This window comes from Zingiber officinale, chromosome 6A, assembly GCF_018446385.1.
Source record: "Zingiber officinale cultivar Zhangliang chromosome 6A, Zo_v1.1, whole genome shotgun sequence".
Taxonomy (NCBI): Eukaryota; Viridiplantae; Streptophyta; class Magnoliopsida; order Zingiberales; family Zingiberaceae; genus Zingiber; species Zingiber officinale.
Genome location: NC_055997.1, coordinates 109,752,720 through 109,768,155, shown reverse-complemented (window position 1 = coordinate 109,768,155; position 15,436 = coordinate 109,752,720). Strand labels below are relative to the sequence as shown.

The 15,436-nt window shown below is 36.2% G+C and overlaps 2 protein-coding genes and 1 non-coding gene across 3 annotated transcripts; all 3 read right to left on the bottom strand.

The window, feature by feature from the left end:
* Window positions 1-4,767: 4,767 nt before the first annotated feature.
* On the bottom strand, window positions 4,768-8,490 carry LOC121997389 (L-ascorbate peroxidase, cytosolic). The gene is made up of 9 exons (XM_042551773.1): window positions 8,291-8,490; window positions 8,036-8,210; window positions 7,892-7,957; window positions 5,984-6,032; window positions 5,546-5,628; window positions 5,387-5,466; window positions 5,183-5,285; window positions 5,020-5,078; window positions 4,768-4,930 (listed from the first exon to the last, which is right to left on the bottom strand). The coding sequence occupies exons 1-9, from the start codon at window positions 8,407-8,409 to the stop codon at window positions 4,915-4,917; spliced, it is 750 nt and encodes a 249-aa protein (XP_042407707.1). The 5' UTR covers window positions 8,410-8,490; the 3' UTR covers window positions 4,768-4,914.
* Window positions 8,491-8,931: 441 nt separating this feature from the next.
* Window positions 8,932-9,004, bottom strand: TRNAE-CUC. The gene has a single exon. It is a non-coding gene; the product is annotated as a tRNA-Glu (tRNA).
* Window positions 9,005-10,182: 1,178 nt separating this feature from the next.
* Window positions 10,183-14,758, bottom strand: LOC121997388 (protein NETWORKED 2D-like). The gene is made up of 3 exons (XM_042551771.1): window positions 13,972-14,758; window positions 10,505-13,064; window positions 10,183-10,431 (listed from the first exon to the last, which is right to left on the bottom strand). The coding sequence occupies exons 1-3, from the start codon at window positions 14,063-14,065 to the stop codon at window positions 10,422-10,424; spliced, it is 2,664 nt and encodes an 887-aa protein (XP_042407705.1). The 5' UTR covers window positions 14,066-14,758; the 3' UTR covers window positions 10,183-10,421.
* Between the last annotated feature and the right edge of the window lie 678 nt (window positions 14,759-15,436).

The window sequence follows — 15,436 nt, the reverse complement described above, 5'->3', positions numbered from 1 at the left end:
ACCAATTCAGCTCCCGAGAAATTTTTTTCTAGTTCTGACCCTTGATATATATGGAGGGGTTAAGGGGCACTATTTGTTTTTTAATGTAAATTTTCAAAGTTGGTAAGGGATTAAGATTATATATATATATATAGAGAGAGAGAGAGAGAGAGGAATGATTCCCTGCTTGACCTTATGTGAGTGACCGTGGGTGACATCCGACGTGGGCGATTTGACGTAGCCAAAATTTTTTTTTTTTAATCTCCCTCTCATTTACATGTAACAACTTTTTTCTCTTTCCTCTCTCATCTGCATGCAATAACATTTCTCTCTTTCCTCTAAAATTCTCTCCTTTTCTCTTTCAATTGAATGCAATAATCACTGTACTGATTTTTAAAAATGAACATAGTACATACTACAAACATGTAATAATTAGTAGTTGCTACAACATATAGCAGTTACTGTGTAGTAGCTGCTACAACGTATAATAGTTAGTAGCTGCTACAACGTGTACAAGTTACTGTGTTGTAATTGTTATAACCATAATTATTTTTTATGCTATAGCAGTTATGGTTTTGTAGGCATTACACAATTAAAGTAGCTACGAAATTATAGTAATTGCTATAACATGTGTAGTTGCTACAATTATATAGCAAATTTGCAAAGACTACTTTTGATTCGGATATCATAATGAGACAGTCTTTTAAAAAAAAGTTTTATTCTGATATTCAAGTTAAAAGTTATGATTTTTGGAAGTTTGTTAGACAATTGTAGCAACTACATGTTCATAGTAGTTATAGCAATTACACAACCGTAACTGCTATAATAAGAAAAATAATTGTAGTTGCAGTAGTTATTGTTGGTCCCTTAGCGGTCGGCTAGAGTGGGGTGAATAGTCTGCACAATAAAAATGAACAAAATCCTTTCTCGATCTTTATTGCTTGATAGAAATATACACTTGCATAAAAGGAATTAAGAAGTAAACTAAAGACAGAGGCACACAAGGAATTACTTGGTTTGCAATCAGGGAATTGCTAATACAAGGAAGTTGAAAGCTCACTAATGTCTCATTCGGGCAAAAAACCTCTTACAACAATCAAATCTCATAATTATAAAGCTAAACTAAATTAGAATCGATTATAAGTGTTCTTTTCTCTTTTTTCAGTGTTATGTAACTTCTGGGATCAGGGTTGTATTTATAGCTTTGATCGGGGTACTTGGAAGGGTTCCAAGCGCCTGAACGTAGATAGAATTTTATCCGCTTTGCAACAGATCACATTATGTTGTGTTCCAATAGAATTTTCGATCTGGGCGCTCAAACCAGCTCCGGGTTCCCGGACCAAGTCTAAGCACTTGGACCAAGTCAACCTACTTGTTGACTTTTTGGTCCGGGCTTCTTTCCGACTCTGTTCACTTGGGTCCGGGTCTTCCGCTTCAGCTCCGCTCGCTTAGGTGATTTTGACCATCTAGAATAGGGCTCATCTGAACCCATCTTCTGACCTTCTCGAGCAATTTTTTGCTCCGACTTCTCGTCCCTCGGAAACGCTGGGCGCCTCCTTATCGTCCGCCAGCGTACTCTTCCACAACGCCTTGTCCCTCAGATGCACCGAGCCAGTCGACTCTCTCCCGTGTCATCCTTCTCGCTAGCTGCGTCTTTCGCTGGACCTCCTATGCTCCTAAGTGCATGCACACTTAGACACAGGACATCAAAACATAACAGGACCTAAGTTGACTTAGTTTGATCACATCAAAACTTCCACTAGGTACTTACAGTTATGAAACCGTAAATGCTACAACATGAAAAATAATTATAGTTATAGCAACTACGAAACCATTACTGCTATAATTTTATAGAAGGTAATGCATGTATTAGAAGAGAGAGATGATTCATGCATATTGTATTGGAGGGATAAATGTGTGATTTTTTAAATTCTGACGGAGCACTGTTACGATAAAAAAATTATTTTAAAAAAATGATGGGGTGTTGCTATAGTAAAATCACACATATATATTTAATTAAAGTGCATACCTTACCATACGATGGTATGCACGACCAATAAATATATATATATATATAAATATATATATATATATATATATATATATATATATATATATATATATATATATAAGGAAAAGTTACGTTGCACGATAGGCTTATGTGTCTATCGTGCGCGTGTGAGAGGGAGGGGCCCACCTAGACATCTCCTATGTGGGTCTATTAATTTTAATTCGGAGCTAATTTAATTTAAATTTAGCATGCTCATTTGGTGTTCATAATTCTATACATCTATATTTTATTTATTTATTTAGGATTTTAATATTTTTTCAGCACTTAATCAATTTTGATGGAGTTGAAATATTAAAAAAACAAAAAGTTATTATTATTATTGACAAAGAAGGTGGGGTAGAGCCCACATCACTTCTTATCTAATTCTTGGCTAGTCAGGCACATCCTCTATTTTTTAGCGCAATGTTGATACAATGTAGTATAATGTTTTATAAATCCAAGAAGGATTAGGTGGGGTAGAGCCCACTTCACTCCTTATTTAATTCTTGGCTAGTCAGGCACATCCTCTATTTTCTAGCGCAATGTTGATACAATGTCAGTACAATGTGCATTAGATGGGTCATGTATAGAGGGGTGACTTCCTATGGAATACAGTGTTTTATAAACCCAAGTAGGAATAGGCTATCTACAATGTTGGACGAGCTATGGAGCTTAGCTGTCAGCGCACTACCACGAGCGATTTGAGAATTTATCTTTAGTGACTAATGGATAATTTATGTGGAATCGAATCAGTTATAATAGTTATAATGATGGATGAGTTATGGAGGTCGACGATTGTCAGTGCACTACCACAAGAGTAATTTTGGGATTTATGTGGGGTGGTGATGGAAAACTTTTATGGAGGTAAACATGTCATCAAGATTATAAAAAAAACAGATGGTTAAATTTTAATATTGATTTGCTAATGATTTGGATAAATAATTTGTCTTTTGGCACCGTGTGTGGAGAGAGACTCCGCTGAGAAGAGATGTAGATGAAAATTTTGCATCATTTAAATTTATCGAAGTACTCATTCATTTTTTTATAGTATTATTGGCCAAATTTGCTTCATTGAATCTATTATTTACAGTCAGCTGAAACTTTAAATCAACTTCAGTCAATTATTTATCATCAAATATTTACACCAAAAGTGCTTTCATATATATTATTAATTTTTATTTATTCTGTTGATAAGTAATATGATGTTGGCATTTCTGCATCATGAAAATTGACCAGCAAAATACTAGTGACAAAAAGGGTCGAGATGTTGGAGAGCAACTCTCTTAAGGATAAACTCCTGGCAAAGGTCATTTTGCCTCAAAGATTAATCACATGAATAGGTATATCAATTCATGCCTGCCTCCTTTTTTGTTCTTGAAAACAAAAATTAAAGTTTGAGTTTCTGAATATTTATTAGTTACCTCGATTAATCATTCCTTTGCAGCAAAATTCCACACTGGATAAGACCTTCTGTACCTGCTAAAGAGCTAACCATGCAAGAGGAGTCACGGAATGACTACCCTGATAGCAGAACAGGCGGCTGATGTATTTGCCAGTGTTGTTGTTTGATAAATTAACGAGCTGAAAATAAGAACTCCAGTACTTTTCTTGTTTTCTTCGTCAGTGATGAAGGTAAGCATTTGAGCTCTACGAACCTGCATTTGAGTATCTAACTCTCATCCTATATGTAGTAATATCAGTAGTTTAAGTAGTGTACCCTAACTATCAATACAGTGTTCCCATCTTACGCAGTATCTATGATAGTGTTGATACTTGACGGTGTGTGATCCAATTATGACAGCATATGAGTTAACGAATGGAAGTCCCTGTTTGGGGCATTGGAACTCATGAAGTTTAAGCAAGTGATAGTCTTACATAAGGTTATATTTAAATCTTTAATTAGAAATTCTTCAAATCTAACTGGCTTTTTATAGATTAAACGAGTATTAGTACGCCGTTTGCAACTCCATAAGGCTTCATAATTACTTAAATCATAATAATTCGAGATTTAATTATAATTAGTCTTGAAAAAAACGCATCATGGGGACTACATACATGTGGAGCTAAGAGCATCTTCAATACAATTTTTTTTCAAGATATGTAAAGTTGAAAAAACTCAACAAAAAATACTCTAATGAGATTTTTAATTAAGAATAGGTTTAATTTTTCAAACCTATTTTTTTCATATCAAATTTAAAATGAAACTATTAATAATTGAAAAAATCATATTACATGTTTAACTTATTAAAATCATTAAATATTTTATTTAATAATTAAATTATACATCTCTTTTTAAAAATAAATATATTTTACAAATTAAAAAAATATAAATGACTATAATTAAATTAAAATTTACAAGTTAATTAAATATATAAAAATTAAATAAAAAATTACAAATAAATTAAATTAAAGATAAAAATTAATTAAAATGTTAAGTAAAAATTATATAAAGATATTAAAAATAATAATAATAAATAAAGATATATAATTTATAATGTAAAATTAAAAAATTTATTTAATTATGAAAAAAATAATAAATTTTTTATTTTGATATGACATTAATATGACATATTAAAAAATTATGAAAAGATTTAATTATTAGAAATGACCTAAATTCAAAATAAGTACTAGATAAAGAACAACCAACAAACCATGCATTAAAGAAAAAATTAGAAATATGAAGTCGGATAAACATATCATAACACATAAGTATTAAGTAGCATGCATCACATCAAATAGAATTCATAAATGGTCATCAGATTATCAAATGGAAGGTTCACTGACAATGACATCGGCATATAATGGAGAAAACGGCAGTAACCTAATGCCACAAAATCTTATTGCAAAATGCCTCTGATTCTTCTACTCGAAGCCATGTTCGTTCCTCAAGCCTCAGCAAACCTGCATTACGATAAAAGAATAATGGTTTAGGTTGTTTCGTGGAATTGTTTTTGTTAATGATTGACAACGTTCAAGGCGTAGTTACATACCCCAATTCTGAAAGCTTCAAGTGAGCTTCTGCATAATCAGCGAAGAAAGCATCCTCGTCCTGGGACATAAAATCCAAATTTTTGAAAATATTGGAGAACAGACAAAACGTAAGGAAACTACACGGTAATGTTGTAACAGTTTGACAGATAAGATGAATCATACCGCAGCATATTTTTCGACAAGAGGGCGGAAAACAGGGTCTGATAAGAGAGCCTTGTCAGAAGGCAGCTGAAGAAGGTCTTCCTTCTCTCCACTCAGGAGTTCCCTGCCAGTAACAAAATGCAGGTGTCCTCCCAGTTACAAATAGGATTTTTTTTTTTTTACAAGAACAGAAGCTAAGCATTAAGCAGCATAATTGTAACTTACTTGAAGTATGAGTTATCAAAAATGAGGGGATTGGCTGTCCAAGCCCCTTCAAAGCCGGATCTCTCCTTGTGGCACCTTCCCTGCATGAATGGAGACAAGGGTATAGTTTAAGTAAAGATATCAAAGGATATGATGACAAGAGATAGAAAACAATGTTACCAATGTGTGACCCCCGGATAGTGCAACAATATCCTGATCGCTGAGACCCATGTGACCAAATACATCCCTAAGGTGATCAGAACCTACAGAAGTTTTAGAGAAAATAAACAATTTTTTCCTGTTGCAACAGATAACTCGTCCTTCAAAACAATAACAAGGAAGACATAACACTATATCCTGAAATGACTCTCAATTGCAAAAAGATGAACTTCTGAAAAATATAATTCAGTAAGATGGAAGTTAAAAATTATAAGGTTGCACTCTCATCTATGTGTCATTTTTTTGGGTGCATTATTTCATGTAATACAAGGAAAAATATAATTTTTGTTACAACAAAAATGATGTTTTGTAAGCTAAAAAATCAAGTATATCTACAACCCAACTGCAAAATATTGTGACTCGAAACTTATACACTAGCACTTTATGTAGATAACATACCCTTGGTAGCGTCAGGAAGTCGGCCTTCAACAGGTGGCTCTGGCTTGTCCTAAATATATTAAAAAAAAAAAAAAAAAAAAAAAAAAAAAAAAAAAAAAAGAGAGAAACTAGTCAACCATATGAATTTGTTTTAAAAAAAATTTATATAGCCAAGTAATGCAATTATACAAAAGATTAACATAACTAAGAAACAATTAAAAAAATATATATCCAAGTTTTAATATGCATGTTAATAAAAGAAGACAGGAGAGCCATAATTGACTTGAGACGAATATTTTATCAATTCATCAAAATTACTTAAAAAAAATAAAATATAAGTCAATCGCTATGGGAAGGATCCAGGGAATAACAAATTGCATTTGAAGAAGGGCATAACAACAACACGAGTAAGAACTGCATCATGGGGAAGGGGGGAATCAGGTTAATTTTCAAGAGGCATAAGGATGGCAACCTTAACCTGATTAGAAAAAGGTGCAAGGTTGAGATTAAATTTCAAAGTACAAGAGACATGCTTGGAGGACACAGTGACCTTTAAAAGGTCAAGTATAATTTAGCAACTGATTACATGGATACTTAAGAGAAAAACTAGTTAAGAATCTAAGGCAATGATTCTATGCCATTTGATGGTGAATCCATAAGAGATATTAACTTTTCTTTGCTTATTTGTAGGTCTCTTCGTTGTTTCAACTATTTTTAGTGCACTTCTTGAACTGAAATTTGTTCTTACTTCTCAAATTTAACTATTCAGATTTCATAGCATTGTTCAAAACCTAACTCTTACAAGCCCTATCCTCCAATATCCATTTTATATTTGAATGCTTTCTTAGAGGAAAATGAAACAATTTAAGAGAAAAAGGGGAAGAAAAAAATGACATAGATTATCTGACTTCCATTCTATTTCTTTCATCGCATTTCCTTGTATGACACAGAAAGAACAGAAGTAAATAAAATCAGTATATGCTTAAATTTCGTTTCCACCATTTTCACCTGATTAGGAAAGGGGAAAAAAAAAAAGAATTGGATGGAATAAAATTCCTTATCTCTATTTCAAACAAGAAAGATTGATACTTCTATATCGATCTGTTTCTTTTCACTCCAGTTCAACTAAAAACAGAATTAAAGACTAAACAAGAACCTTTTTTTTATTTCAGAAGTACTAATTTATTTTGAGTTTTAGGTTGATTGCCTGAACCGCAATATCAAGGTTGTAGATTTTTGCAGGTCGAGTCTTTTAAAAGTCTTTGTGTGAAACGGAGATATATATGTTGCAATTATAATTCTTTATATCAAGAAATATTTACTTTATCACACTAACAGAAGTCCTATATCAACATCCTGGAAGGGGATCGATCCTCACAGTGGCAGTCTAGATATATTTAATGGGTTGCCTAGGCTTTAGCAAGGTTTGCAGACCAGTAAAGGTGGTGAGCCTGGTCCAGCATGAGCTAAGACTTCTGGCTCGAACAAAGGGCGTATGCTGCATCTAACACATAAGCATAAGCCATTCCTGAACCAACCAACGGTCTATACCCAAGACCTAGGTCAGGTTCGAGCCTGACACAAGGCCCTTGCTGCGTTCAGCAAGGATCTGGGAAGGGCCAGATTGAGCTGGATACGCAGGCTAGCAAGCATCTGCCAACCCCAGCCTCAAAAAGACACTGCATCAGGCCTAGCCTGTTTAAGGCCCAGGTTAAACCACGTCAATTCCACTTAAAATACTTAGCATATGGTTTGACCCAAAAATAGCTCATCTCACCTTGTTCAACTACGAAATTTGAATTAACTAATGGTGAAATACACTAGAGAAACGACAAACATCCGATAGCACATCAAGTCATCAAGGCAAAATTACAAAAAACGGCAAAAAAAAAGAAGACAAATGGAGAGGTGTAAGATCGGGATCTATACCTCCCTCCCTGGATGGAACGGAACCTCAGGTCCTCCGGTGACTTCCACGGCCACGACTCCAGCAAGCTGGCATTAAAACAAAAAATGCAACGAAGTACGATGAAAATAAAATAAAGAAGTTAGATCGTAAGATGAGGAACGCACCTGATAGAAATCGGCATACGACAAAGTGGGGAACTGCTCCTTGATAGGCTCCAAAAGCCTGACGGCGATGTCGAGCCCATTATTGGCACCGTGGGCAAGTTCCACCGAGAACCTCATGGTCCCGAACGGTCCCCCAGTCTTCGACACCACATCGTACGTCCCAGCCGAATGCCATCTGAAACAACACCGATCTCAACGTTCCTTCATCAGATCTAACTAAAAACACGAAACCAAGGCGAGATCGGGTTCACTTACGCGAGCCGGAGCATGAGCGGGGCGCAGTTCTTCTCGGCGATGAAGCCGCGCAGCTTCCTCTTGGCTTTAGCGACCGCGGCCTTGTACTCCTCGCTCACTGCCGGATACGATTTCCCCATCTCTGAAGCGGCGACGCTGCAGCGTCAACGGAGCGATAACTATGCGCGAGCAGATCACACGACCTGCTCCTCCGCTCCAAGGCATTTAATATAAGACGAGAGAAGGTTCTAGTAGCGAAATGGTATCCGTTGGATCATTAAAACCGGCGTCCCGATTTCCAGAGTTTGAACGGCAGATGCAGATCGGGCGACGTGGTGGACGGACCATTAAATTAGAAATAAACTTGAAAAGACTAGACTAGCCTTATGTTTAAAAAGTGTTTTAGAAAATATTAGGGGTAGATAAGTCGTTTCAGCAAAAGAAGGTGTGAACAGGTTGTGCTCCCCAAAAGATTCCATCGCGCAAGCGAGGAAAGGAAAACGAATAGGACGTAGACACGTGTCGATTAAGGATCATGTCACGCTGCATTATAATTTCCAACTGCCTTTGCCAGTGCTAGAGTCGGCCCAGGCCCAGGCCTAATGCCAGTGCTAGAGTCGGCCCAGGCCCGTCTCAGTCTGATTTAAAAGGGAAAAAAAAATTTCCGTTGCCGGGACTCGAACCCGGGTCTTTCGGGTGAGAGCCGAATATCCTAACCAACTAGACTACAACGGATTACATTAAACAGGGAATATTTAAATCTACTTGTGAAATAATAATAGATTAATAAGTAAAATTTTCCTAGATGACAAAAGACGAATACGCTCCCAGCACACCCATCCTAAGGCCAATATAGAAGAGGTAAATCACAGATGACTACTAACCTTTAGAATAATGACAATACTTCGTGCGCTAGCCACTAGATCCATCCGAGAAAACAAATAAAATTCTTCCAAGAACATTATAAGAACCCATCTACACGGTCTCAGTTGATCACACACATTCAGATAATTGATGACTAATTATAATCTCTGATGGCAGTGATAAAGATGATAATTATGTTCACACAGTGCAAATTGGAACTCACCAAAAGAATCAACCATAGGAAGAGAAAAAGAGTAGGATGCCAACAGATACAAACATTTCACAAAGTTCTTGGGACAACGATTATCATGCTAAAAAGCAATGGAAAACTAAAATAGCACCTCAAGTTTGTCAACTTTTTATTTGATTGATGCCTTTTTTGGGGTCCGTCATGATTGTCATCCGAGTTTAATTTTGATTACGATATGTATCTATAGGAAAAGACGTGTTTAATAGACTCATCACATAAGCTAGCGTAATCTTCTAAGGTATCTTTCACAAGCTTGTTTGACTTAAAAACTTAAGCATGCGAGTTTAATTGTGTTTATGTTATGTCTTTGTGATGATACAAAGATAATTACTTTTTGGTACCCGTTTAATGAGATACTATAATATCATAGAATCTCAAAGGTCCACAAATTATAGACAAATATTGAATGCGGCATTTATATGGAAAAAATTATTTCAGTCCTTTTATTTTAATTTTTTAACTATTATTTATTTTTCTAGTAATCATTGACATTGTCATAAGATATTTGATGGTTCATATAAAAAAATTAATTATATTCTGCATACTATAAATAAAGTGCCAAAAGCTCGAGTGACCAGAAAATAGCAATCGTAACAATCTTTTAATCTTATGGAAGTAGCTTGGATTTTAAGCAGAAACACATGAGGATGATCCACTGACCTAGAAATTTATTTTGTTCTCTAGATTTATATTCCTGATATATATAAATAAAATTGATCACCATAAATCTTTCAGAATTTGGGAGCATCTAAATGCATCAGAATGTACTGTTCTGGTACCATGAAGGATAATGTTGATAGAGAAGGAAAGGAGACTTGTTTCTCAGTTTCTGGAATCTTGAATAAGTACAAGAGCGAAAGAAAGTCCAGTGTTTGAACAATAAAAGCAGTTTTCCTTCCAAAGATCCATTAATCATCTGAATTTGAGAGCCAAAATCTGAACCTTGATTCACATTTCTGCAAGAGCCAAGAGATGAATCTGCCTCTGGAGAGCCCTCATGAGATGGTATCTGCAATGTCCAAGTTGAAAAGAGCAATTCTACCTAGACCTGTTCAAAATAACTTCTCAAGTTGACACGGTACAAATAGCTTGAAGCTGTTCAAATTGTCTCATTGACTTACCGACTGTGAATTTTAGCCTTTTGTTTCTGAAAAATAGGCAGAATGCGTGAAAATATAGATGTTTTTTTGGGCTTGAAACCATAAAGGAAGGCACTTAATGGTACTCCTGCCGTATTTGGATCATGTTTGCCTCTAGATATTAATATTTGGAAATTCTCATACAGCTTAGCCAACTGCTTCTCGATTTCAGATTGGACCCCCTTGATTTGATTAAATCCCAACAGAAGGTGGCTTGAAGCCTTATTGCTCATATGTTTCATGCTCATCACCTCACTTTGTAACCTTGCAGCTTCATACGGAGTAAACAATGCTCCCTCAGATGATGAACTTTTGCTCACAACAATAGATATCTCCTCTTGCATATCGTTGAAGGATAAGTACCGCTTCTCCAGTTCCTCTCTCAACAACGTGCTTTGCTCTGACCATAGCAAGAGTTCAGTCTTCAATTCACTCAGTCTTTTGGCAACTGATTCTGACTCAGCATTGTTAGTCTGATTGTTGGTATCAGTAGAATTAGTGCCTTCTGTCTTATTGGCATCCAGTTTATTGATATCAGATTGTAGCTCTGCGTATTTGGCTTTGAGCTTCTCCACATAGTGGTATGTAGTGCTGAATCTTAACCAAAATTCTATGTTTTTGCCGAGAAAATGATCAATATTCTTCCTAGACTCTTCAGAAGGTTGAGTTGTATTATGTTCATAGATACACTCTACATTAATGGCATTTACAGATGAATCTCTCCCGAGAGTAGATAGAGACATCTCAGAGTTTGAGGATATCAATTCACTGTGACAAGAATCAACAGATGAAGCAACTGTACAAAGACCAAGTCTTGTCTTTAGAGATGCCAATTGCTCTCTCAGCAAGCGGATTTCCTCATCTCTCGATGCAATGACATTCACTAGTTCCCCTATCAAAGCCATCATCTCTCGGATGTAATTTTCATTCTTGTTCTCTACCTCTGAAGCATTTTTGAGTGAAGCAACTTCCTTATTCTGCAGAAAATCTTCAAGAAATTCAACAAGTGGCTGAGTTGCATCAATCTCTACCAAGTCTTCCTTGACATCATGGAATTCAGTTACCTCTACAGCCTTGCACTCACGATGTGATTCAATGATACAAGAGGAAGAGGAAGAAGAGGCTTCCTCTTCCTCTGGGAATGAAGCTTCATCGCAAGCATTTTCCATGAGTGTAGGAGGCAGAATCTTCTCTGAAATAGCATTAGTTACCTCTACATCCTTGCATTCATGATGTGATTCAATGATAGAAGCTTCTTCCTCTGGGAATGAAGCTTCATCGCAAGCATTTTCCGTGAGTGTAGGATGCAGAATCTTCTCTGAAATAGCATTAATGCTGTGACAAGCTTCATTTAACTTCTCACGGAAGCTAGATTCTTCATCCTGGATAATTTTCTCAATTGCTTCAACTTTGCTCAATTCATCTTGGGCTTCCTTGAGTCGTTCAGCTAACACATGTGAGTCCTCAGATAGAATCAATTTCTCCTCTTCCAAGTTCTTCACATTTTTATCTAATTCACAGCTAACTGAGACAAATTGATTTATTTGTAAAACCTGTGATGAGAATGTGAGATCTAATTCAGTAACTTTGTTGACAAGGTTATCTATGTGTCGAATAATATCAGCAGTGGAACTTTCAGTGCTTGTCTCAAAGAATTCCTTGATTTTGTCCTGTATATTTTGCAGGCTTAGCTTTGCTTTGTTCAGAGAATCAACTTCTTCTGCCATGTTTTCAGCAGTGAAGCTTATCTCTGTTGTTTCACTAGCCATCTCTACCTTATCCATCTCAGATTGATCACAATCTCTCTTTAGAGCCTCCAGCTTTTCTTTGGCATTTCTAGTTCTTTCATATTCTAGTTGTACTTGTTCCATTGATGTCTTTCGCTGCTCCTGTAATCTGAATATGACATCTTCGCAGGATTTAATGGTTTTTTCTGTCATTATAACAGGCTCATTGACATCTTTGAGGACTTCACTGCTACTAAACTCATCTCGCCACCAGCACATTTTGTCATACATGTCCATGATTTGCTTCTCAAAGTCCCAATACTTGACTATACCATTCTCATATGAGCTTTTGATGAATTGTTTTTCAGCTTGCAGAAATAGTATTCCTTTATGAAGCATATTTATTTCCTCTTGAGCTTTTACTTGATCAGCCTCAGATTTGGCCCTCACCTCACCTTCCTTTATAGACGATTCACTTCCTCTTCTCTTCTTCATCAAACCATCAACCGTTCTCCTGTTAACTTTACTTGGGTCGATTGGGGTAATTGCTTTCGGAAAATTTTCCTCCTCCTCCTCCTCTAGCATGGCATAATGGACTTGGTCAGGACAATGAGTTGCTATTGTGTGGTTGGCCTTCTGTAGTTCTCCGGAGACATGGTCAAATCTTGCAGCCAATGCTCTATATGCTTTATGGGCATCTTCCACAAAGCCTATCAATTCTGGCCTCCTCTTGAAATAGAACTCTGCTTTTTTAGCAAAGGAGTCGGCGTCTGATTCGACTACCTTAAGCATATTTGTCACTGTATACTCCATCTCTGCAGTGAGTACTCTTTGAATTAACAAAAAAGCGAGACAGAGACTAATGTTTGTAACTATAAATGTTTATTTATTTTTATAGAATATCCACTTCAGACACTTTAATAAAAGAATTATAGAGCGGTAACATGAATGAGGTAAAAATCTACTTGAGCTTTCATTTTGAGCAAATAGGCTAATGATCTCTGATGGAGAATCATAGCTCTTGTAATTTACGATAAGAAGCCATTAAACAATGTTCAATAATTCGAATCATATCTTTGGAAAATCTTGCATACAATGGAGTTCAGGACAAAAAGAATCTTGCATATAGTTACAGTGCTTCAAAGAGCTATATGTCTAAGATCAATTTGCCCTATGTATGGGCTGATACCAAAGCAGTAATTTAATAAGGCACTTACATCCTTAAATATAGTCCATAGATTGTCATAAATGAAAAAAGGGCTTCATAATTTTGAAGAGGAAATTTTATACAGAGATTCAATCGGTAACTTGTGGTAAACTGCTTGTTTATGTCTTAGATAAACTATCCATTCAAACAATCGGATCCTTCGTGCCAACCAACACTAACTAATATATCCTCAATAGAATTTATTCGAAAAACATTATTAATGGCCAAAATGATGCTTCTATTACATTACATCAATTTTTTAAAGTGGCACTAGAATTATGTTCCCACCATTGAATATGAAAATTAGTTTCAATATGAAATCAAAATTGCTTTCTTTCAAATCCAGAAATCTTCCAAAAGAGAAAAAATGATACAAATTGGAAACATAGGAATCAAAATCTCGATTCAAAAGGATCATGAAATTTATACAACCAATTCACGGTTCTAATCGGAAAAACAAAAGAAGAGATCATATAGAGAAGAAGAAAAAACAGGGAAACGGTTAGGGGGCAAACCTCGGAGGTTGTTGTCGAGCCATTTTGATTGCTTCGTCCTGATGTTGCTTGCCCACCACCATGAATAGGCACCGCTCTCAGCCCTCTCCAGCATCTCGTGCAATTCTTCCTCCGGCCCTCCCTCCTCTCTCTTTCTCTACTAATCAGGAAAGCGAATCGCAGAGAGAGGAGGAGGCGGAGGCGGAGGTGGGGAAGAACAAGGGAAAAAAATTGTTTTGGAGAGAGAGAGGATTAGGTTTTCCATAGGTCATAGAGATTAAAATAGCTTTAAAAAGAGACTGGTAAAATACGAGCTGGAATTCCGAAACAAATGGAAGAGGAGGAAGAAGAGGGGGAGGAGCGGACGGCATCTGGCTTAGTTGCCAGAATATACTCTCTGTCTCGAACTAATTGGGAAAGGAAGGAATCGTCGTCGGCGCCGCCAAAAGCGGGGATTTCGTTGCGGAAGCCACACGACAAATGTCTACCTAACTCGTCTTCCTAATGTGAAGCCAGCCCTCTAAAAGTGCAGAATATGGTCGAGCGCTGCGGTGCTACTGATCCAAATCCAGAGACGACGGCGGCGACCCAACGTCGTAGCCCTAATCGACGACATTTGAGTGCGGTCTTGAAGCTCGCACCGGTGGATGGATAACGATTTTCCAGAGAGAGGGCCCGCGGAGTTGATATCATCGACGATGTCCGTGACGATGTGTTCAGCGCGGTGGTCGCCGGCTGATCAGATCGCCAGTCGCTGGTGGAGCGCAAAGCTCTGCTTTCCGCACCGAGCCACCGACGAGGGAAATGAGACGATGGGAAATTTTCACTTAGCCTTCCGTAGTACTTATATATTTGTTTATACCGGAAATATATTTATTTTAACGTTATATTCAAATAATTTTTTAAAAAAATTTAATCTAATTAAAAATATGTAAAATACTTTTTATATATTTTTTAATAACTTAGAACGTTAAAATTAGGAGTGTAAACTAATCGAATCGAGTCGAATATGCAGAAAAATTTAAGGCTCGAATTAGGTATATTCGAGTTCGAGCTCGATTCGAATTTCGAAAAATTCAAAATGTTTGGTTCGAATTAAGGCTCAGGTTCGAATTCGGCTCGAAATATTTGAATATGTTCGTGAACTATTCGAATTATTGCTCGAAAATAGATTCGAAAGGTTCAAAATTTATTTATTTAATATATATTTAACTTATATTAATAAATATTAAGACTCGCAAGTAACTCGAACAATATAATTTGGGCTCGAGTTCGATTCGAAAAAAGTTCGAACATATTCGAGTTCAATTCGAATTCGATAAATTCGAATACGAATCGAATATTTTTAGAGCCAACTCGAAAAGTTCATGAGCCGTCTCGATTCATTTGCAACCCTAGTTAAAATCACCCGCCATTATAGTTATTTTCCTACATTAGAATGATTTTAATAAAATTTAAATAGTTTTGATGAAAATTAATTTTTTAT